Below are 20,527 nucleotides of genomic sequence, written 5' to 3'. Positions count from 1 at the left end.
ATAATCATGAAATACTTCTTGAGAGGTAAATCAGAGAGAATAGCTAGGAAATTTCTGAAAATAAAGAGCGGTGAGAGAGTATTTGTTCTGCTAGCTATTAAAATGTATTCTAAAGTGCAGTCATAAAAACAGTATGGTACTGTGATGGAAATAACTAGATCAGAGGAACAGAGTAGAGAGTCCAGAAATAGGTGATAAATCAATAAAGGTGTATTTCAGGTTAGTGACAATGGGATGTATGAGCTAGCAAATGGTGTTAGAAAACATTTCCTATCCATTAGAGGGAAATAAATTCCTAAGCTTAGGTAGTATATCAAAATAATTTCCAAATAGCATTAAATTAAAAAAAATCATTAAAATCTTAGGAAAACAGAGAATATTTATATTATTCTGGGTAAGAAAAGGCTTTTAAAACATGTCACTTTTGGTGCCACATACAAATATCATAAACAAAGTTAAGCAAAAGGGTGGAAAAAGTGTTGGCAACATCAGTGATGAACAAATTAATATTCTTGGTATACAAATTTATTCTTTCATTCAATATATATTTATTGAGCACTTAGTATGTACTAGAAAGTATTCTGGGCACTAAGGGCACAGGGAGTAATTACTGTGCCTGCTGTCCTGGTGCTTAGACCCTGCTGGAGAGGACAGCCAATGAATATGGGAGATTGTGGTAGGTCACATGTTGACGAGGGCTAAGGACAAAACATTAAGCAGGGGGCTGGGCTAGGGAGGCTTGGCAGGGTTTGCATTATATAGCTATTCAAGGGGGCTTCACTGATGAAATGACATGTGAAGAAAAAGGGAAAGTCATTGAATGTCGAGCTGATAGGATTTGCTGATGGATTGAATTCAGGTTGTGAAAGAAAGGAGTCAGGATGGCTTCTAGGTTTGGGGCCTGACAACCAGAAGGATTGACATAGGAATGACTGAGAGGCTTGGCTTGGAGAGAATTAGAGTTTTGGTTATGGATGTTTCAGTTTGACATCTTTCTTGTATATTCAAGTGAGGACGTCAGGGAGGTGGTCGGCCATAAAAATCTGTAATTCAGGGTGACATCTGGGCTGGAGATGTAAACTTGGGAGTTGTTACAGTGTTTATAGTATTTGAAGGAATGACACTAGAGCCCCTGGAGAGCGTGTGTAGATAGAGAAGAGGGCCCAGGACATCCATGGGACCCTTCCTTGAAGTTGAGGGAGATGAGAAGGAGCCAGCCAAAGAGAGCAAAAAGGAGTGACCACTGAAATGGAAGGAATCCTGCAAGAAGGGGGATCTCCCAAGCCATGAGACAGTGAGAAGGGCGAGGTCAGCTCTCCTGGATGTGCTGATGGGCAAGGAGAGAACTGGCCATTGGATCTAGCAGTGGGGAGGTCACTGGTCAGCCTGACAAGGGCTGTTTTGTGGGAATGATGGGGAGAGAATCTGATTGGAGTTGGGTTATTGAGAATAAGAGGAAAAAAACCGGAGACAGAGAAATGGGACAATAGCTGGAGGAGGATGGTATTCAAGTAAGTTTATTTTTCCCAAGATGGGAATTACGTAACTCTTGTTTTTACCCAAGTGGAAATGATTCAGTAGCGTGGGGAGAGTGGATGGTGCAGGATTGGGCTGGGGCGAGGGTTCTGAAATGGTGGTCTCGAGGAGGTGGGAGAGGTAGAATCCAGGCATCAGCTGGGAAGGGATCCTAAGTAGGAGCATCTAAGGAGGTGGTGGGTGTGCACCTGCCTCTTTTCTCAGTTCACTAAGAAGCAGAGTCCTCAGCGGAGAATGGAGACTGAGGAGATGATGGAAGTTTGAGGAGAGAGGACAAAGTATGAAGTCCTTCATAGCAGAATGAGAAAATAAATGGCCAGGGGAATGAAGCATCGCTGGGCGGCATGCAGGCCTCTAAGGGGTATGTTTTCTCCAGCCATGCCCTGTTACACAGGTGAACACGGGGTAGGAGGCCATTGTGGTAGAAAAACAGGACATGAGCAGACACAAGGGAAGACAGAGAAACGCCTGTAAACAGAAGAGCACCATCAGTAATAGCTGAAGAATACAAGTAAAAACAACGAGGTCTTCTTTTTTTCCTCTTCAGACTGGCAAGAACTCTTGTTGGGGATAGAAATTATTGTCGCTTTTCTGGAGCACAATGTTACAGTATGTTCCAGAATACATGTGTCCCCTTTTGACCTGTCAGTCCCACCTTTAGAAATTTATTCTAAGAAATAATCACTCAAATGCAAGGAGATACATGCACAAAGATGTTCACCCTAGCAGTGCTTATCAAAGTGAAAAAATGGCAGTCATCTAACCAGGAGGCAACTGGTTCACTTATCTGTCGGCAGAACAGTGACAGTGGGAAACAGTAGCTCACACTCACCCTCCTGTTTTGCAGATGAAGGAAGTTGGGTCCAGAGGGGGATAGTGACAGCTCCAGTCCTACTTCACGGAGCTCAGACCCCCTGACTGTAGGCAGGCACCCTGCCCAACCTCTTCAACTGGGCTTGGAGTCAGAGTCCCTTGCAAGGCACTTGTTAGGCCCTTTTCAAGGGCTGGTTTGCTTAATGCTTTTAAAATATGAGTTCTCAAAATGTTTTGCAAATTTCTTTACAATGTCTTCATTTCATCATTCATGGCTTTCCTTGCAAAGGATGCTGACAGTGGGGGAAAACAGGCCGACTGCCTGGGCCGTGATAGAGGGGACCATATTTTCCTGATTCCCAAGTAAGACTTACAGTGGAAGAAAGGATATTTTCTGCTTTCTTACAATGTTTACAAAGGTCATAACAGGATGTGAGGATGATCTGGCTGCAACATCTGTCACCCCATTGATCGCCAGGGTTGATTGAGCTGATCTGGCTGGCTAGGCGGGTGTCCCATTCCTCCCTCGCCAGTCCATGTGCGTCCCTCCCAAAGCTGTATGCTCAAAAAGGATGACCATCTCCGATAGAGGAGGACCAGTCTTTGGTCAAGGGTATATGAGTAACTGCGCTCTTCGGCTAGGACCTCCAAACAAGCTCTCAAAAGTCCTAACAGAAGTACAAAGATAATAAGGAACTTGCATTTATTCGTTTCCTTGATCATATGTTTATTGATTAGAAGAAAATACAATTAGCAGCCAGGTGTGGTGGCTCACACTTGTAATCCCAGCACTTTGGGAGGCTGAGATGGGCAGATCTCTTGAGGCCAGGAGTTCAAGACCAGCCTGGCCAACATGGTGAAACCCCATCTCTACTAAAAGTACAAAAATTAGCCAGGTGTGGTGGTGTACACCTTTAGTCCCAGCTTCCCAGCGTTTTGGGTGGCTGAGGCATGAGAATCACTTGTACCTGGCAGGTGGAGATTGTAGTGAGCTGAGATTGCACCACTGCACTCCAGCCTGGGTGACAGAGTGAGACTTTGTCTCAAAACAAGTAAAAAATAAAAATAAAATAAAATTAGCTTTGTTGGTGGAGAAAAGGGAGGAAAAATAATTAGCATTGTCGGAGAACATCTGGGATATTTGGTCCCCTCAATGGGAACTGCCCTGGGTTGTCACTCCTAGAGTTTCTGGTTCTGGTTTAGTTTTTCCATGCCACAGCACAGGGACTGAGAATCTGCTCAGCTTCTCTAGGCTTTTATGTCTTCACCAGAAAAATGAGCGGGTGAGCTTAAATTTCCTACAAAAACTCTTAAAATAAATATGATGCTCTTTCCATTCTATCATGCCTGTTCTGGGTCCGGGGGTGTGAGAGATGCGTTAGTGCTGCTGTAAACCAGCCCCGGGTCTCCCCCAGCCCCGCCCGTCCCACCACCAAACCCCCAAGCACCACCCTGGGTTTTCCACCGCTTTCGAGAGCTCATCGAAATAAACACGCCTTTGTGCCTCTTGTAACAATTCCAGATCATCCAATGGCAGACCAGAGAATGGACATTTCTTCAACCATCAGTGATTTCATGTCCCCGGGCCCCACTGACCTGCTTTCCGGCTCTCTTGGTACCAGTGGTGTGGATTGCAACCGCAAACGGAAAGGCAGCTCCACTGACTACCAGTAAGGCCTTTGGGGCATGTCTTCCTCTTGTTAAACTTGGTGTCAGTTCTTGGGCATGGAACATCTAGCAACCAGCTACTGTTTCTCCTGGAAAAGGGGATGGGAATAAAAAACCCAACTCTAGGTGGCTACACAGTTGGTTTTTGGCTTTACCTTCCCCTAGTTTGTAAGCAAGAAGGGAGCCTTCAGCACTACTGAGGCATTTAAATTCCACCTCCTATTCCCAAAATGTTCTACACCCAGGGAAAATAACAGCCTTAAGGCCAAGTTCTGCCTTTTACCCCTTTCTTCCTCTTCTTTCATTGCTCCTTTGAGCAAGAGGGTTAAGTCTATGGGTGTCATCTCAGGGGGTTCAAAGAGAGCTTAGCCCGAGGACCTCTCTGAGGAAGACAGCAAGTGTCAGGTGCTTAATGAATGTTTATGGGAGGAATGAGTGGAGGTCCTCTCTGAAAACAATTTAGGAACATTGATATTGTCCTTAAACATTATTTAAATTAGTATGAACTTGTTATATTAAATAGTATTTTTGTTTATTTTTAGACTTAATGACTTTTCATTTAAGTAAATTTTCACATTCACAGTCATCCCTTCTATATATGTACAAACACCTCGGGAATAAGGCAGTGTAGAACATTCAAAGGCACATTTTCTTTTGCCGAAGCACCTGCGTGGAATCTTACCCAAATGTCCATTTAAGAGGTTTTCTTTTGTTTAATGAGGGAAAATCTCCAAGGAGGTATCCCCCCTACAGCAGATGTCCTTTCTGCTGAAGTTCACAGGTCGAATTTGGGGAGCACAATGGCTGGAGGTCAGATGCCCACTAGGAGATGCTATGATTAATATGTAAGTTATCCCAGATGATTAAGACAGCCAACACCCAGGGGCTGGAGAGTGGGTATGAGGGCTGTGAGGGCATTCTTCCATAGCAGTAACTCCCCAGCAGAAAGACTGTGAGATGTTGGCCACAAACCCTTTGTCTTGAGCAAGCGCTGAGGGAGCCACTGATGTGTTCTAAGGCCTCTGTCATGTAGACCTGTGGGTTCCAGCTTGGTCACCACCCAAGATTTCCCTTGTGGACTCTGGTTTGCTAATCTTCTGTAATTCATGGAGACTCAATTAATTAAGCAACCGAATAATCCCTTTCATTATCTTTTAATGTAACTGAAGTCATCTATGACTGTCAGGCAGAGCTTTTTCTCACCTGAGATTATCACCTGGCCTCAAGGAACAGATAGAATTCTAGACAAAAGGGATGGGGGAATTTTTGTTTTTCCGTGCGGCCTGCATGATCTCTGAACTTTAGAACTAGCTGGGGAAACCTTCTGCCTGTGAGGAACCCCAGGGCATCTGATTGGGAACACTGTTCTAGAATGCCCACGATATGATCCAGTGCTCCTAGAAACAGCTATTTTTGCCCTTGGGATTACATTGTTTGAAGGGCCATGATCTCTCTTTTCCTATGGGATAAAGGAAAAAGGAGAGAGGCCCAGCTGGCAGTCCATGCCCTCCTGATAAATGTATGGATAGGAGAAGGCTGTGAGGGGGGTTTGGAACTCCTTCCTCTGGGGATTTCAGTCTCTTTTCTTCTACTGAACCACAGGATGCAACGAAACTTGGATTTCTGGAGTCTGTGAAAGGGAGGGAGATCTTTGCTGTGACCCCAGGACCCTCTGTGGCCCTCAGCCCCACTACGCCCCTCCCTCCCAATTCCTGAAGTCTAGGGATTCCCATCTAACTGAGAAGCAGAACACTTGGCAGCAGTGCCTTTGAAAAGCTGCCTGGGGCTCTGCTCAGTACTTTGTTGGTACTTTAATTCCACCCTCCTCACTTCACCCCTTCCCTGCCAAATAGATATGTGTGCACATTTATTTTTGATGCTCAATATGTTTTGCAAATGGAATAAGCTTCATTTATCCAGAATTATGGGGATAATGAGAGGTTAGAGATATTTCGAGCCTATGTTTAAGCATTTTTATAAACACTACATATTCCCAATTTTCAAACAATCAGAATATGGTAAAATATCTATTAACACACAGACTCTTTTGGGATGATAACTTTTGTTTGATAACCTGAGAAGCTGGTCCAGGTTTTATAGTAAGTTCAAGTTAATTTCTGTTTGTTTGTTTTACCCTTATTATACATCATTAATCGATACTGTGGCTGTTCCAGCTTTCTAATTGTTTGGTTTCTGGATAAATGAGAGCCTTCTGTCTTACGATAAGAAGCTCTTCTGTATGTCTTTATTAACATGCAGTCACATTCTCTTTTGTTTTTTCAGAGAAAGCATGGACACAGACAAAGATGACCCTCATGGAAGGTACCATGAACCTAGTAATTTGAACTTCAGCATCCTTATAGCCATTTTCTTTGCACTGTTACACATTCTATTACTTGGGGCAGCACCCATGTCCTCAGCTGGAGATGAGCAAGGAGGCTGTGAGCCTGTGGGCTCACACTGTGTCCCTTCAACCCCCAATCCCCTTGTGTGTCTGCAGAGAGATGACAGGGATCGGGCAGAAGAAAACAGCAATGTGTAACTTTGCCATTCATCTCCAGGGAATTATGTTTTTATCTTTTGCTTTTTCCTCCCTCCAGGTTAGAATATACAGAACACCAAGGAAGGATAAAAAATGCAAGGTAATCTTGGACCTCGTTTTGTCTACAAAGCGTTCTAGTTCTGGTTGCTTAGAGAGCAGCTAAGGAGGCTCTGCATGTTCGTTCCTGTTGGGCACTGTCACCTCCTCAGGGAACAGGCAGGTAGTGGGCCTTGGCCAAGGTGGCCTTCTGCCCTCCATGCTCTCCATGCTGGGCTGGCCTTTACTCTTTGCTGTCTAAGCACTTTTAACCTGAAGGGGATTTGAAGGTAGCAGAAATCAGTCAAGGCTCAAGTTTTTCCCCAATCTTCAGCAGAGGACGTCTTCCTGACTGGAGCGCCCTCCACAGGAGACATGGCTCAGTGATTTGCGTCTTCCTGACTGGAGCGCCCTCTACAGGAGACATTGCTCAGTGATTTGCGTCTTCCTGACTGGAGTGCCCTCCACAGGAGACATGGCTGGGACTTGCTTCTGACAGGGGCTCCTATTGCACTGCGAGTTGCAACTGAATGCACCACACGGGGCACGCTAGGTGCCTCTAGTAGATTCTCTGCCTGGGTCCTTCCTGCCTCCAGCCACACTTGCTGACCTCTTCCCATTGGGTCCTCAGTTCTGCCGTTAGTACCAGGCTGTGTTCTGAGGCTGCATCATGACAGACTGATACAGGGGGCTGCAGAAATTGGCTGCCCTAAGGCTTCAAGCTCTTCCCTCAGAGGCCAGCCTTGGCAGGAGCTCCCATTGCTCTGTATCTGTGGCAGCTGCAGCAAACTGAATTTCCATAGTTGCTGCACTTCCTTAGGAGGACCATCACCAATGGCAGATGCACATCAGTCAGTGTCAGCCTGCCTCAGCAGGCAGCCACTCCCGGGAGGGAGGAGTGTGACATTCCTCAGGGGAGGCTCCTGGGGACAGATGTAGCATCTGCTGCACCTAGGTGGAGTCCTGGTTGATCCAAGGATGATGGTGTTGGTTACTGGGTGCCCTAGTCAGTGAGGCTGTGACTGGAAAGAAGTGGTGCCCTGCCCAGGTCACACGGCCACACAGCAGGCTCCTCACAGACCTCAGGGACAGCCCACGGGGCTCTGGATGCTCTGTGCTATGAAGCCACCACCTCCCTTCTCTGTCCTTTCACCCCCATTTCAAAATCCAATTTTGCAAAGGCTGAGAGGAAAAGAAATGAGGAGAAATGAACAATTCAGTTTACTCTGAAAAGACAATTTTTGTAGCTTTTCTCCTGAATTCTAAGGATGAGGTAAACATAAACTAATACTGACCTGGCAGTGAGACCATTTTCTTGGAGACTTTAGTAGAAAAGTCTAATTTTGAACATTCTGCAGATTCTAAATTTGCCTTGTCAGATGAACATTGAAAACAGTTACAACTCATTTATTTTTGTCGTCTTTTCTTGATGCTTGGTTACATTTTATAAGAAATCGTTTTTCATATTGTTGTTCAGGGAAGCTCACAGTCAGATTGAAAAGCGGCGCCGGGATAAAATGAACAGTTTTATAGATGAGTTGGCTTCTTTGGTACCAACATGCAACGCAATGTCCAGGAAATTAGATAAACTTACTGTGCTAAGGATGGCTGTTCAGCACATGAAAACATTAAGAGGTGAGACCCTGGGCTCTATTGTCCTTTATGTCCTTGCCCACAAATGTTACCACCCTTGCCTAGAATGTTCCTGTCCCTAAGGCAAATGTTTATTACTTGCAATTATGTAGCCTTGAGTAGTATGCCTTTACTTTTCAGCAATAGCCGTGATGCCAAATGAAGTGATTATTGAGCTTATGTGGGTTTTGACATGCAATTTTGCAGTCACACATTCTCAGAGCATAGAAACTATGTGCTTTGCACATCTCTGTATATGCATGTAATCAGGCTATGTGCCTATCAGACACGATACTGCTCTGATGTCTCACATCTTGCCTATGTTTGTGCCTGGATCCCATCCTTACAATTATGACACGCAGAAATGTAGGTGCACACAGTGACACAGAAAAGTCAGTTTCAAAGATGAAAATGCATCATGGTTCCTTTGAAAAGTGAGTCATGGGTTGCGGGTTCTCGCGGCATTTTGTTGTCAGGAATGAACACTGAAGATATTTTCATCTTCCTGGAATTTTCCCGAACCAGATCCACTCTTTGTGAGGGAGGCAGTATTTTCCTTCTTTTCTGAGTGTGGGGAGGGTGAGAAAACAGAGGCAGAAAAGTGGAAGTGACTTATCCAAACCACAAGAGAAATCTGAAATATATCAGGCATTTTAGTGAATGCTGTTCCTGGAATTTTCCATAGCTAGTCTTGGACTTTTGGAGGAAATTGGAAAGTGGGCGCTCAGTCAGATCTCTGACCTGCGTGGTAGAATTGCGTCTTTTTATATTTGCACAAAGCCACCAGAAATAAGAAGTAACTGGTTTTGTCTGACTTTAGATCATTATCCAAAAATATAAATGTTGTATCCTGTGCTGGGAGACTGACATTTAAAAATTCATATTAGCAAAGATAACACGGGTTAAATTATTATAAACTAATTTCTATTAAATTGGAAATAAGTGGCAAATCTCAAGTTACAATAAAGAGCAGGGATAGGGATCAATTGAATGGTTGCAACACGTCCTGTCTCCCTCCCTCCCCATGGCACTTTGAATTGTTACAGATCCGTTTCATTTTATTCTTTCACTATTCCACTCGCTATTCTGCAGACTCCAAATCATTTACTGCTGGCATTTTTCTCTGTTAAGTGATTGTTCTCCTGAAAAATGCCAGATTGACAACCTTTTAAGCGTAAGTCTTGTCCCCTTTCAGTCCTGGGAGTGGGAGCTGCACTGACTGAAGCAATGCATTCCTCCACATTGCCACACTCATTTAACTCACCCCGATGAAGAGGAACTCACATTAAATGCCTTCCGCAATATATTTACTCAGGGCCTGGCAGACTGGATGGGTTCCCAAGAACATTTAGAGTGGTGATTTGAAGGACTACCAGACAACCCATTTAATACAGATCTTAGGAAGAGGGAACTCTCTGAGGAGCCTCTACCAGTTTACTTCCAGAGCTGCCTTCTCTCTTAGAAGCAGATTGTTAAACTTCCTTCTCTTATCTCTTGGTTTTCCCTGTAATGAGAAAAACAGGCTTGTTAGGTCTCCTGTGGGTAACAGTGTTCTCTTTTCCATGGTATTATCTTTGGCTTACAGCATTCCGTCCAAAGCCAGATCTAGGCTCATCTCAGTTAAGGCCTAAACAACGAAATTTAAATACCAGGTCACAGGGACTAGGCCACTTGCAAAAGGTTTGAGGCAGCAAATTGGAATGAGACATTTTCTGAATATCAAGTATACCAATACTTTCTCTTTTTCCCCCCTAAGGTGCCACCAATCCATATACAGAAGCAAACTACAAACCAACTTTTCTATCAGACGATGAATTGAAACACCTCATTCTCAGGGTATGTTCAATTATGGGATTGTTTTACAACATTTGTTTTGATAAATTTTCAAGTAAGTAGCAGCATGTGGGAATTTGATGTTTCAACACTGAGCTTTTTTTTTAGGCCTGCTTCCTCTCTCGGGTCCCTCCCTTTATCTTATTGTTTGGACAGGCTTCACATTTCTTCCACAAAACCATTCTCCTCTTTTAACCTCATCTAGGCAAAAATGGAAGGCCTATGCTACTGCAATTTTAAATCAGAAGAGGCAAGATTTATTAAAAATAAGAGGGATTTAAGAATCACATTTCTGCATGAAGATTTTAGGAAGCGACTGAAACCAACAACAATTGAGACTTTCTTTTCACCTGATTTAACCACTAGCACAAAAAAAGTCCACCTAAATCTTTACACCAAAATCCCATCAGAACAACAAAACTGTGGCTCACGCCTATAATCTCAGCACTTTGAGAGGCCAAGGCGGGCGGATCGCCTGAGGTCGAGTTTGAGACCAGCATGGCCAACGTTGAAACCCTGTCTCTACTAAGAATATAAAAATTAGCTGGGTGTGGTAGCAGGTGCTTGCTTGGGAGGCTGAGACATGAGAATTGCTTGAACCCGGGAGGTAGAGGTTGCAGTGAGCCGAGGTCACGCCACTGCACTCCAGCTTGGGCAACAGAGTGAGACTCTGTCTCAAAAATCAAGGAAACAAACAAACTTCCAAAGACTAGTGGTCCAAATAAGAAAAATAAATGCAAGAGGTATATGCTTTCACTTGCTTGACTTGAGTGCGCTCTCTGTCTTGCTAAATCTCTGCTGGAAGATGGTTGAGGTGGCACTGTGGGAACCTGTTGTCTTCCATGAGGAATTAGGTCTGCACAGGGCTCTAAGTAGTGTTACTAGGTAAAGTGAGATTAACTTGGGAATTGAAGGGAAAGAAACTGAATTCAGAAATGTGTTCTTGCAAATTGTAAACAGAAGAATAGAAAAACGTTAACTAAAAGGAAGGATACCTGCTTCCACCTCCCACGAAGTCAGGGCTGACCTTACTTGCACAGCCTACAGAATCTGCATACCCATCTTTGAGCAGAAGTTTGCAAAGCCCTGGAGTAGAGGGTAGTCCATCTGGAATTTTGCATCATCACTATCCATTTTCAGCTCTCTGTAAGCCTGGCCTGTCTGCTCACTCCAGCATTCTCTATTTATCTCCTCATGACGTGCTATCTCAAATTGGAAAGCATTCACCTGCGAGGACCAGAAGACCTGATGAATAAATAGAGTTTCATTTCTCAAGTATAACTGGTCTGGAGTAGGTTATGTGGGGTTGCTGCAGTGGTTCAATGAGGTCAATAGGAACCAGGTTCTTTCTGTCTTTGCACTCAGCCACACCAAGCTAGCATGCTAGCTTGTTTCCTTAATGTAGCCGGGTACCTCTGCCAGGTCTAAGTAGCCAGACCCACTGTAAAAATAGGGGTAAATGAAACTCTAGTCTGGCTGTCCTTTTTATCAAGAGAGGATACACCTTCCCGAAAACTCAATAGTGGACTTCACCTTATCCAAAAGTGTGTCACTTGGTCACACCTGGCTGCAGGGCAGGGTGCAGAAGCAAGTGTGTATAGATTTTCCAGCCTCCCTGATGGAGACAGGCAAGAGAGAAGGGGCCTGGGAATGGTGTTGGGAATTGGCTCCCCCAACAGTGTTTGCCACACACACTTTCCAGAGCCACATGCATTTGCTCGATTCCTTCCAGAAATGACTCCCACAACCCAATATAGCATGTCAACTGTGGTCTGGTTGGCCTGAGGATGAATGGGGCTAGTGCCTTCCTTGCCAAAAAAGCCATCTCATTAGTACCGCATCATTTGGGGCAGCTGCAGTACTGCCCCCTCCCCCTTCTCTCCTGAATATGAGTTATTGTTAGGTCAGGTTTTTTACATCTTGTATAGGTGCTTTTTTGAACTTAAGATAGGACTTCTCTTTCATTCCTGTCAACACCTGTTTGTTGAATGGCCCCACAGTCCAGCTTGTCATTAATGACCCTTGGAATCTTTGTGTGACTTGTAGATCCAATACATGCCTCTGTGCCTTTCATCCTTGTTTATTCATAAACTCAACAAATATTTTTGTATACTTAATAGATGCATGGCATTGTTCTAGGAACACCCAAATCAATGATAAACACTTTAGGGTGGGACCAGGCTCCCGAACAAGTGAGTGATGGTGTTTTGGTTACCACTCTCAGGACACAGTTATTCAAACACCCAGCTCTGTCCATCTCTCCATGCTTTTCATAAAAATGTCTATGTTCTCAGGATTTGCTGAGGTTAAAATATGACCGATGTCTGTAGCATCTCGAGAGCTGCCATCGGTGCCAGCTTCGTGGGCTTGCGACCTCTGCAGTTTCACAGGGCCCCATGCTTGGTTTAATGCCCTGTCACCATCTTGAAAATGTAATTTTTGAGCAAGGATCCCTGCATTTTCATTTTGTACTGGGCCCCACAAATTATGTAACTGGTCCTGATTCCCATACTGGTAACAGATCTGCAGCTGTAGATGTAATAGGCATGCCTCTATCTCTTTCATTCTTGCGTATTCATGAATCCAACAAACACTTTTGTGTACTTACTAGAGGCTTGGCATTGTTCTAGGAACATCCAAATCAATGACATTTGAGGCTGGGGTACAGGCTTGATTATTTTAAGAAAAAGAATCTATGTCTTTATTTCATTCATATATATATATGTAAAATAATTATCAAGCAGAGTCCTGTGGATGGACAAATTTAAAAATAAATAAAACAAGCTCCTTTTGCAATGGCACATGCTTAATCGTTTTCTTTTCATTGCTTTTCTTAATAATTTTCTATCAGATACCCATACTTACCAGGGTATGGAACAAGGATTATAATGCTGTCTCAGCTAAATACTTCATGTTGGGCTTGTCTTTTCTACTCCTTTGTTTTATGCAGCACTCAAGAGTGATCTCTCTTGCCTGATGAAGCTTTTGTCACCTCTCTGGCACGTCAGTGGCTGTGAAATGCTGTCCAATCCCTTATCACTTCCAGGGGCCCAGTTCCAGGGACTTGCTTCAACAGAAAGCCAGGTCCACTCAGATGATGTTCAGACAGTTTGGTTGCAGGAGCTGGACTTCTGCTTTTCCTCAGCAATGCAAAATGGACAAACTGCTTTCTTTACTAAGTGCTTTCAAAATATCTTTAATAAAGTGTATGTCAGGGATCAGTCAACTGTATCAGTTTACAATGTCTACATTACTTCTTCATGTTTTAAAAACCAGGCAGACCGTACCAGGGCCTCTGTGTCATTTATTAACCAGCACTGTCTTCCCAAGAGTGACCCTACCACTGGCTGGCCCTGTGGCTCTGTGGTGCTGGTAGTGTTCTCACAGCTTCTGTTCCTTAGCTGTCCTTTGGGCCCGGCTCCTTCACACATGGTCTGCCAGCCAGGGTGCTGTGGAGTTGGAATGTCCAGAGCCTCCCCCTGCTGATGCATTCACTGCTTTGGAACCTGCTGGCTTTCCCCTGGAGTGTTGAAATAGCTTTACCCATGTTGTCGGTTCAGGCCGGACCCTGCCCAGCATTACCTCCAGGGTGTCACAGTTCCCTTCTGTCCAGGTACCTTTCAAGCCACATTGCCACATCAATGAAAAGCCTCAAAAACACTTCTGTGAGATATAAGATTATCTGCAAGGCAAACGAGGAAGTTATTAATACCCTATTTGTTGACAGAATGAGGCTTCCAGCAGATGGTGCTTGGAAAGTTACTTCCCCCTCACTGTCATCCCTTGCCCCTGGGCCAGCTTAGGGACCTAACTTAGGAAAGGCTCCTCCCCAGCTTCCTTCTGGCTGAGTAGCCTGCCAGGGTCTCACAGCAACAGTGATTCTGTTCCCCTCTCACTCATGTCTTCTGTCCCAGCACAAGTGCATGCACTATTCTTTTACCTTCTGGCACATTAATTCATTTCCTAGTTCCTTGAATTAAACTACATCATGAAGGCCCTTTTGTGGAAAAAGAGAACAGAGTTTCTCTGTATTTTTCCAAAGAACAGATTGAGGACCAGTGAATAAGGTGAGAAACTAGCCCACTGTGTATTAGAACCAAGGAGGGCTGAGTCATAAGAGCAAGGGCATGACAGAGTGGGGCGCACCCTCCTTGTCACCGGAAGACCCCAGCAGGAATTGAGTGGTTGTATGTCTGGAAGGCAGTGGGTGGAATTCACACATATGCTGACAAAACAGCCCAAGCTCTCAGGCACTATAGCTTGGGTATTTACCTGCTTCAGTCTCTTTACCAAATGTTGTCCTGTCTTAATGACTGGCTTTATTGGAACATTTAGATTTTTTCCTGTATTTAAACTGAAGAAAGGGGTAAGAAGAATCTAAGTGGCGGGGTGGAGGGGTTTGCTTTTCTTGTCGCACTTGGAATGCAAATAGTCCAGCCCTGGATGGAGGGATAACATTTGAGAGTAGTAGTTCTCAGCCCTGTGTACGTTAGAATCACATTAACGTGGAAGTGGGATGGGTTTAAAAAATGCCCCAGTGATCAGCCCCATGCCAGACCATCAGCATTAAAACAAAAACAAAAAACACTACTCCAAATGTTGAGAACCACTGTTTTAGAGAGCTCCCTGTACATGGAGGTTTTCAAGTTGAAGGTAGATGGTGGCTGAGATGTTAGGGGATTTTTCAAGAGTCCTTCCAAATTTCAGATTCTGACTCTCCATAGAGTTGTTATAATTAGAGCAAAGAAGCATGATTTCTCTGGACCATGATACCTTCAAAAGAATATGTACAAGCTGAATTCTGCTTTGAAATAGAACTTACTTTGATTGGACTTTTTTTCTATGATAATTAGATGATATGTAGAAACACACACACATACACACACACAATTTGTTTTCAGCATCCTGCACTCAGGATATCACTGAAACTGTCAGTGATTGTTCCTGTGCTTTGGATGCTTAGAAGGCACATCCTCTATTAGTTATCAGGGGGATTACAAGTTATCTTTCCTAAAGCATGAGAAATTGATTATCCATTTTTCCTGATTAGGCAGCAGATGGATTTTTGTTTGTCGTAGGATGTGACCGAGGGAAGATACTCTTTGTCTCAGAGTCTGTCTTCAAGATCCTCAACTACAGCCAGGTATTGTTCATGCTCCTGTTGGTGGCGGGCAGCCTCACAGCAGTCAGAAGTGTCACTCAATTTTGTCAGAATAATTATGGTATACAAGTCACATGTGAACTTCTTCCAGAAAATTCTTAACTTCTTAACAGATAAATTAATTTAGACTTAGAACAGTCTGGTAATATGTTCCATATTCCCCCCATTGGAAGATCTGACTCTGATCTGATCAGTAGCCTTATGGCTTTCTTCTATTGCTGCAAAATAAATATCCCACAATATGTGGCGGGACAGAGGGTTAGAGGCTATCTGACAAGGGAGAAGGGTAGGCAGGTAACACAGTAACAGAGAATACGACACTTGGAAATCCACTCCATACTGTGTTTGCAGTGCTGTGTCACTTCTTAGCTCTATTGAACCTCAGTTTACTCTAAAAATTGATGATGATAACCTATAGGATCAAATAAGAGTAACATTTATAAACGCTTCTAGAACAGAGCTTTTCACCTGTTATGTCCCCCAGAGCTTTTATTCATTTATTCATTCACTCACTGACACACTGGTATTTGCATGGAAGCTTGGTAGGCAGAAGACTTGAAGAATCAAAATGACATTTATGTAAATTAGAATTAATGTAAATTTAATTTTTCCAAAGATTTCTGCTCTTTTTAGTCTCAGAGCAAAGTTATGGAGGAAGTTGCTGTTATCTGTCTGTTAATAGACAAGGTGACTGAAGCATATGATATGCGTAACTTGCTTGAGAACAGAGAGGCTGAACAGCAGAGCTGGAGTCAGAGCCCACCCCTATCTTCCACCTTCTGAGGTCTTACAGGGGAATTCCAAGATTATTGCCTTAGAAGAGCATGAACTATATAATTGAGGGTTTTCCTCTCACGTTATGAAAATTAACCTCCAGATGTCTCCTTCCTTGTGTCTAGGCAAAGTGGTTGGACATATGTACAGGTTCACATAGGAAAAGTTTGAGGTCTCATGCACAAAAACACAAAGACAACATGCAGACTGTGTGCGCTTACTTGTTGCATAATTGATTTTCTGCATGCGGTTGACTTGCCATGTTTAACATTTCATCTCCACAGAATGATCTGATTGGTCAGAGTTTGTTTGACTACCTGCATCCTAAAGATATCGCCAAAGTCAAGGAGCAGCTCTCCTCCTCCGACACTGCACCCCGGGAGCGGCTCATAGATGCAAAAAGTGAGTACCACAGAGGCCTCGCATTTCCTCAGCACTCACAGGCAGCCAACCCTGAGTGAGCAGAGGGTGAGTGTGTGTGATGGGCTCAGCCTTTCCAGTCCTACTTCTCTGTCCTCTTTCTGGGGCACCAGAGCTATCTTTGGCTAAATGGAATTATTTATGTTCTTTTGGGTTTATTTTACATAAGAAGAAAAAAATCTCGTGTCCAAATTTATTGAAAAGAAGAGCTATTTAGACTGGATTCTTTCTGATTTTTAGACTTCTCTTTTTTCTTTCAGAATCTAGAAAATCCCAGTTGTATGCTCCTGAGTTTAAAGGGCTAAGTTTGATTTGTTCTCTCAGAACAAATGGGCTCTATTTACCTGAGTTGCACACAGGCAGCCTCATAAAAGAAAGAAAACGTCAACTATAAATATGGTGTTTCTTCAACCAGAGTGTTCCTCTTTAGGTTGGCTCCCCCACCTGGCTTTCTTCTTGCAGTAGTGGAACCACCATTCACATCGACCCCTCTGCCCCCGGCTTCCTGCTACTGCACACACTCCTGTGCAAGGCCCCAGTAGCTGTCATCTACTTTAGTCCTGTGGGAGGCTGTGCACTCCTACAGTTAAGAATGAGGACTCTGGCTGGGTGCGGTGGCTCACACCTGTAATCCCAGCACTTTGGGAGGCCAAGGCAGGTGGATCTCTTGAGGTCAGGAGTTTGCAACCAACCTGGCCAACATGGCAAAACCCTGTCTCTACTAATAATACAAAAACTAGCCAGGTGTGGCAGTGCATGCCTATAATCCCAGCTACTTGGGAGGCTGAGGCAGGAGAGTTTCTTGAATCCAGGAGGTGGGGGTTGCAGTGAGCCGAGATCGTACCACTGCACTCCAGCCTGGGTGACAGAGCAAGACTCTGTCTCAAAAAAAAAAAAAGGAATGAGAACACAAGGGAGATTACTGGGCTCATTCCAGCTCCACCATTCACTAACTGTGTGACCTTGAGCAAGTTACTTAACCTCTCTCTGTTTCAGTTTTCTCATTTATGGAAGAGTACCTATTTCATTGGGTTGTTGTGAGGATTGAAAGTGTTAATGTATATAAAGTAGGCAGAACAGTTCCTAGCACATAGCAAGAACAGTATCAGTGTTGCATTCACGTTGGCCCAGTGCAGTCATGGCCTAACTAATGTCCTGTCCCCAAGCTGTCCATGTTAATCCCTGGAAAGAAACACCACCAGAGGAATCTCCTTCAAATCATCTTCATTACAGCACTCCTCTTGTTTCTAAAAGTAAGGTGCAGACTTTGGTATCTGTTGTCCTTTATAGTCTAGCCTTGGATTTTTTTAGTGACCTTAGGAGAAAAATATGAATGGCATTTGGTCCTTACCTTTGAGGCTCTTAGCATATAGTCAGAGAAACGAGGAGACAGACAGCACCCTGCATAGTAATAGGTGCAGCCACAGAAATAGTGCCAGGCGTAGAGAACGGATGATTAATTCTCATGTGGGCGCAAGGACAGGCATCACTGAGTAGATGACAACCGAGGTGGGTTTGAAAAGATGAATTAATGTTTGCCAGGTAATGAAGGGAGGAAGAGAGAAGAGGAAACATCATCTGTGGACAGGTGCAGGGGTGTGGAGCCACGTGGCATGCTTGCTGCTATTGGACAAAACATGCGGGGAGGGGAAGGGCTGAAGCATGAAGACCTTTTGTTCTGTGGGGACACAGTGAAGAGCTCTGAGTTGGGTGTGGCAGGCTTGGATTGGCATTCTAGGGGAGATCGCAGAGTGGGCAATGTGGGAGGTAGATGGGAGGGGAGGAAGCCCAGAAGGAGCCCTGGGCAGCAGCCATTCCTTGGCACACTTGCTCGCGTGATTTCCATGGGTGTGTTTTCCCTCGGCTTCTGTACTGACACCTAGCCAGTGTTTGGTAAGGAGGTGTGCACCTCAGAATCACCTGGGAGCTTTTCAACATAGTCATGCTCCACCCCCAGAGATTCTAATTTGGTTTTTCCAGACAGCACAGTCCAATAGAAACATAATGCAAACCACAAACATGAGCTACAAGTGTAATTTTATATTTTCTGGTAGCCAGATTTTAAAAAATAAAAATAAATGTAAAATTAACTCCAAAATATTATTTCAGCATGTAATGATTATAAACAATAAGTTCGCTCACATTCTTTTATTTTTCTGTACTGTCTTTGAAATCCTGTGTGTATTTCACACTTATAGCACATTTCAATTTAGAAAAGCCACATTTCAAGTGCTCAGTAGCTGCATGCAGCTAGTGGCTAATGCATTGGACAGCACAGATCTACAATGGGGTCCAGGAGTCTGTAGGTTGATCACGCATCCAGGGGATTCTGGCCTACAAGCCAGGTTGAGAACTTAAGGCAGTCCTGCTCCCTCCTTTCCTTCCCAATATCTGTATCCTACTCATCCTTCAGTGCCAGCCCAAGTTCTTTCTCCTCTGGGAAGCACAGGTTGTCTTTGCCATTTATTTGGCACTAATCTTATATCACCCTGTCCTATTATTAATCTTTTCTTGGTGCACGTCCATTTCCCCTTTGTCAGCCATAAGTTTCTGTTGGGCAAGAACCCCATAGTATATTTCTTTTCATCCCCAGAGTACCTAATCAATTTATTTAGTAGCACACTCTATGTGATTTATAAACATTTCCAGACTGACAACACACCTATCCATGCTGCATCTGTTAAAGCCTACACTAGGGAGATATTTGTCTCATGTCATCATTATAAAACAGTGAGGCAGGCAAGAAAAGGCTTTGCTCAAGGTCACACTCCCCCTCCTGACAGACAACACTGCTCTCAGTTTATCACATTTTGTGTATTGATTTGCAGCTGGACTTCCAGTTAAAACAGATATAACCCCTGGGCCATCTCGATTATGTTCTGGAGCACGACGTTCTTTCTTCTGTAGGATGAAGTGTAACAGGCCTTCAGTAAAGGTTGAAGACAAGGACTTCCCCTCTACCTGCTCAAAGAAAAAAGGTAACAATTAAAACCCTGTGACAGGTGAAGCTTGCTTTCTACAGCGGAGCTCTCAGCAGGGCATTGGTTCAGTGGTTTCTGGCTGGCCAGAGTGGCAGGTCCCAGAGCTGCAGCCAGTACCCTGCAGTCCTCCCTGTGTGTAGGGCAGCTGGGAGCAGAGGAGAGAGCTGAAAAGCCTGATGGCAGAGATCTGTGGAGAGGACTCCTCTGTTTAAATTGTGTTTCTTTTAATGCGATTGAGGAAGAATACTCTCAGCCACAATCCTAACTGCCTCATGAACACCCACCAGTCTACCAAAATTACTCTGAGCTCACCAGTGACCTTCATGTTGTTAAATGGAATGCACACTTTTCCTTTGTCTTCCTTCTTGAAGTGTTCTCTTCCCTTGATTCCATGAAACCACATTCTTCCTCCTCCTCGACCCCCTGCTGTTACAGGCTCTCTTGCTGGCCCCTTTGCTGGCTGCTCCTCTCTGTCCTGGGCTGCTTCTCTGTCTGCAGTCTCTCTCTGTAGGTCACATCATCTACTCCCTTGGCTTTAAATGCCAACAACTTCCACATTCATATTTCCAGCCTAGACTTCTCTTTTGAACTCCATATTCATAAATGTACTGCTTACTAAATCAACCTGCTTGGATATCTCAGGGGAATCTCCAACAGGATACATGCCGAAGTAATCACCTGAGCCTCTCCTCCAGCATAAATGGCACTGCCATCCAGCTGGCTGCTCATGCTAGAAGCTGGGGAGGCACCCTCACTTCTGTCTCACCACCCCACTCCTCAGTCCTGTTAGTTATGAAATCCTGCCACAGAGAGTCCCATCTGCAAAAGTTCTCTGAAATGTTTGTCCCTTTCCATGCTGCCTACTGTCACTCAGCTCCCAGCTGCCCCCAACTCTCACTAGGTCGAAAGTGTTGACACACATGTTCCCCACCTCCAACACAGCAGCCAGGATGATCTTTTTATCAGTCCCCTTTTAAAAACCCTTCAGTGTTCCCTATTGCTCTTGAAGAAAAGCTCAAAATATTTAACATGACCATGCAGCCCCTGACCCTGCCACTAAGCACATGTAAGCCATGTTGACTTCCTTTGATGCCTCAAGCCCTTTCTGGGCAATGCCTCTGCACATGCTGT

At 44.3% G+C, this 20,527-nt stretch overlaps 1 protein-coding gene across 50 annotated transcripts in view; it reads left to right on the top strand.

Annotated features, from left to right (window-relative positions):
- Window positions 1-20,527, top strand: part of BMAL1 (basic helix-loop-helix ARNT like 1) — a 110,439-nt gene that overhangs the window by 73,615 nt on the left and 16,297 nt on the right. For 25 of the 50 annotated variants that reach the window (XR_012423383.1, XR_012423381.1, XR_012423382.1 and 22 more), the window contains 8 exons: window positions 3,872-4,019; window positions 6,301-6,339; window positions 6,618-6,659; window positions 8,073-8,230; window positions 9,984-10,063; window positions 15,111-15,203; window positions 16,280-16,397; window positions 19,244-19,393. Coding sequence is in view for 45 of the 50 variants with exons in the window: in XM_065528515.1 (XP_065384587.1) it covers window positions 3,880-4,019; window positions 6,301-6,339; window positions 6,618-6,659; window positions 8,073-8,230; window positions 9,984-10,063; window positions 15,111-15,203; window positions 16,280-16,397; window positions 19,244-19,393 (820 nt within the window). In the remaining 5 variants the exon portion in view is untranslated. Of the gene's footprint in view, window positions 1-1,740; window positions 1,898-3,871; window positions 4,020-4,660; window positions 4,863-6,300; window positions 6,340-6,617; window positions 6,660-8,072; window positions 8,231-9,983; window positions 10,064-15,110; window positions 15,204-16,279; window positions 16,398-19,243; window positions 19,394-20,527 lie in introns of those variants that run through there. The other 25 variants (XM_065528501.1, XM_065528499.1, XM_065528500.1 and 22 more) reach the window with 4 other exon arrangements.

The sequence above is a fragment of the Macaca fascicularis genome, chromosome 14 (assembly GCF_037993035.2).
Source record: "Macaca fascicularis isolate 582-1 chromosome 14, T2T-MFA8v1.1".
Classification (NCBI taxonomy): Eukaryota; Metazoa; Chordata; class Mammalia; order Primates; family Cercopithecidae; genus Macaca; species Macaca fascicularis.
Note: the sequence above shows the minus strand (reverse complement) of the source record. Positions and strands in the feature narration are given on the sequence as shown.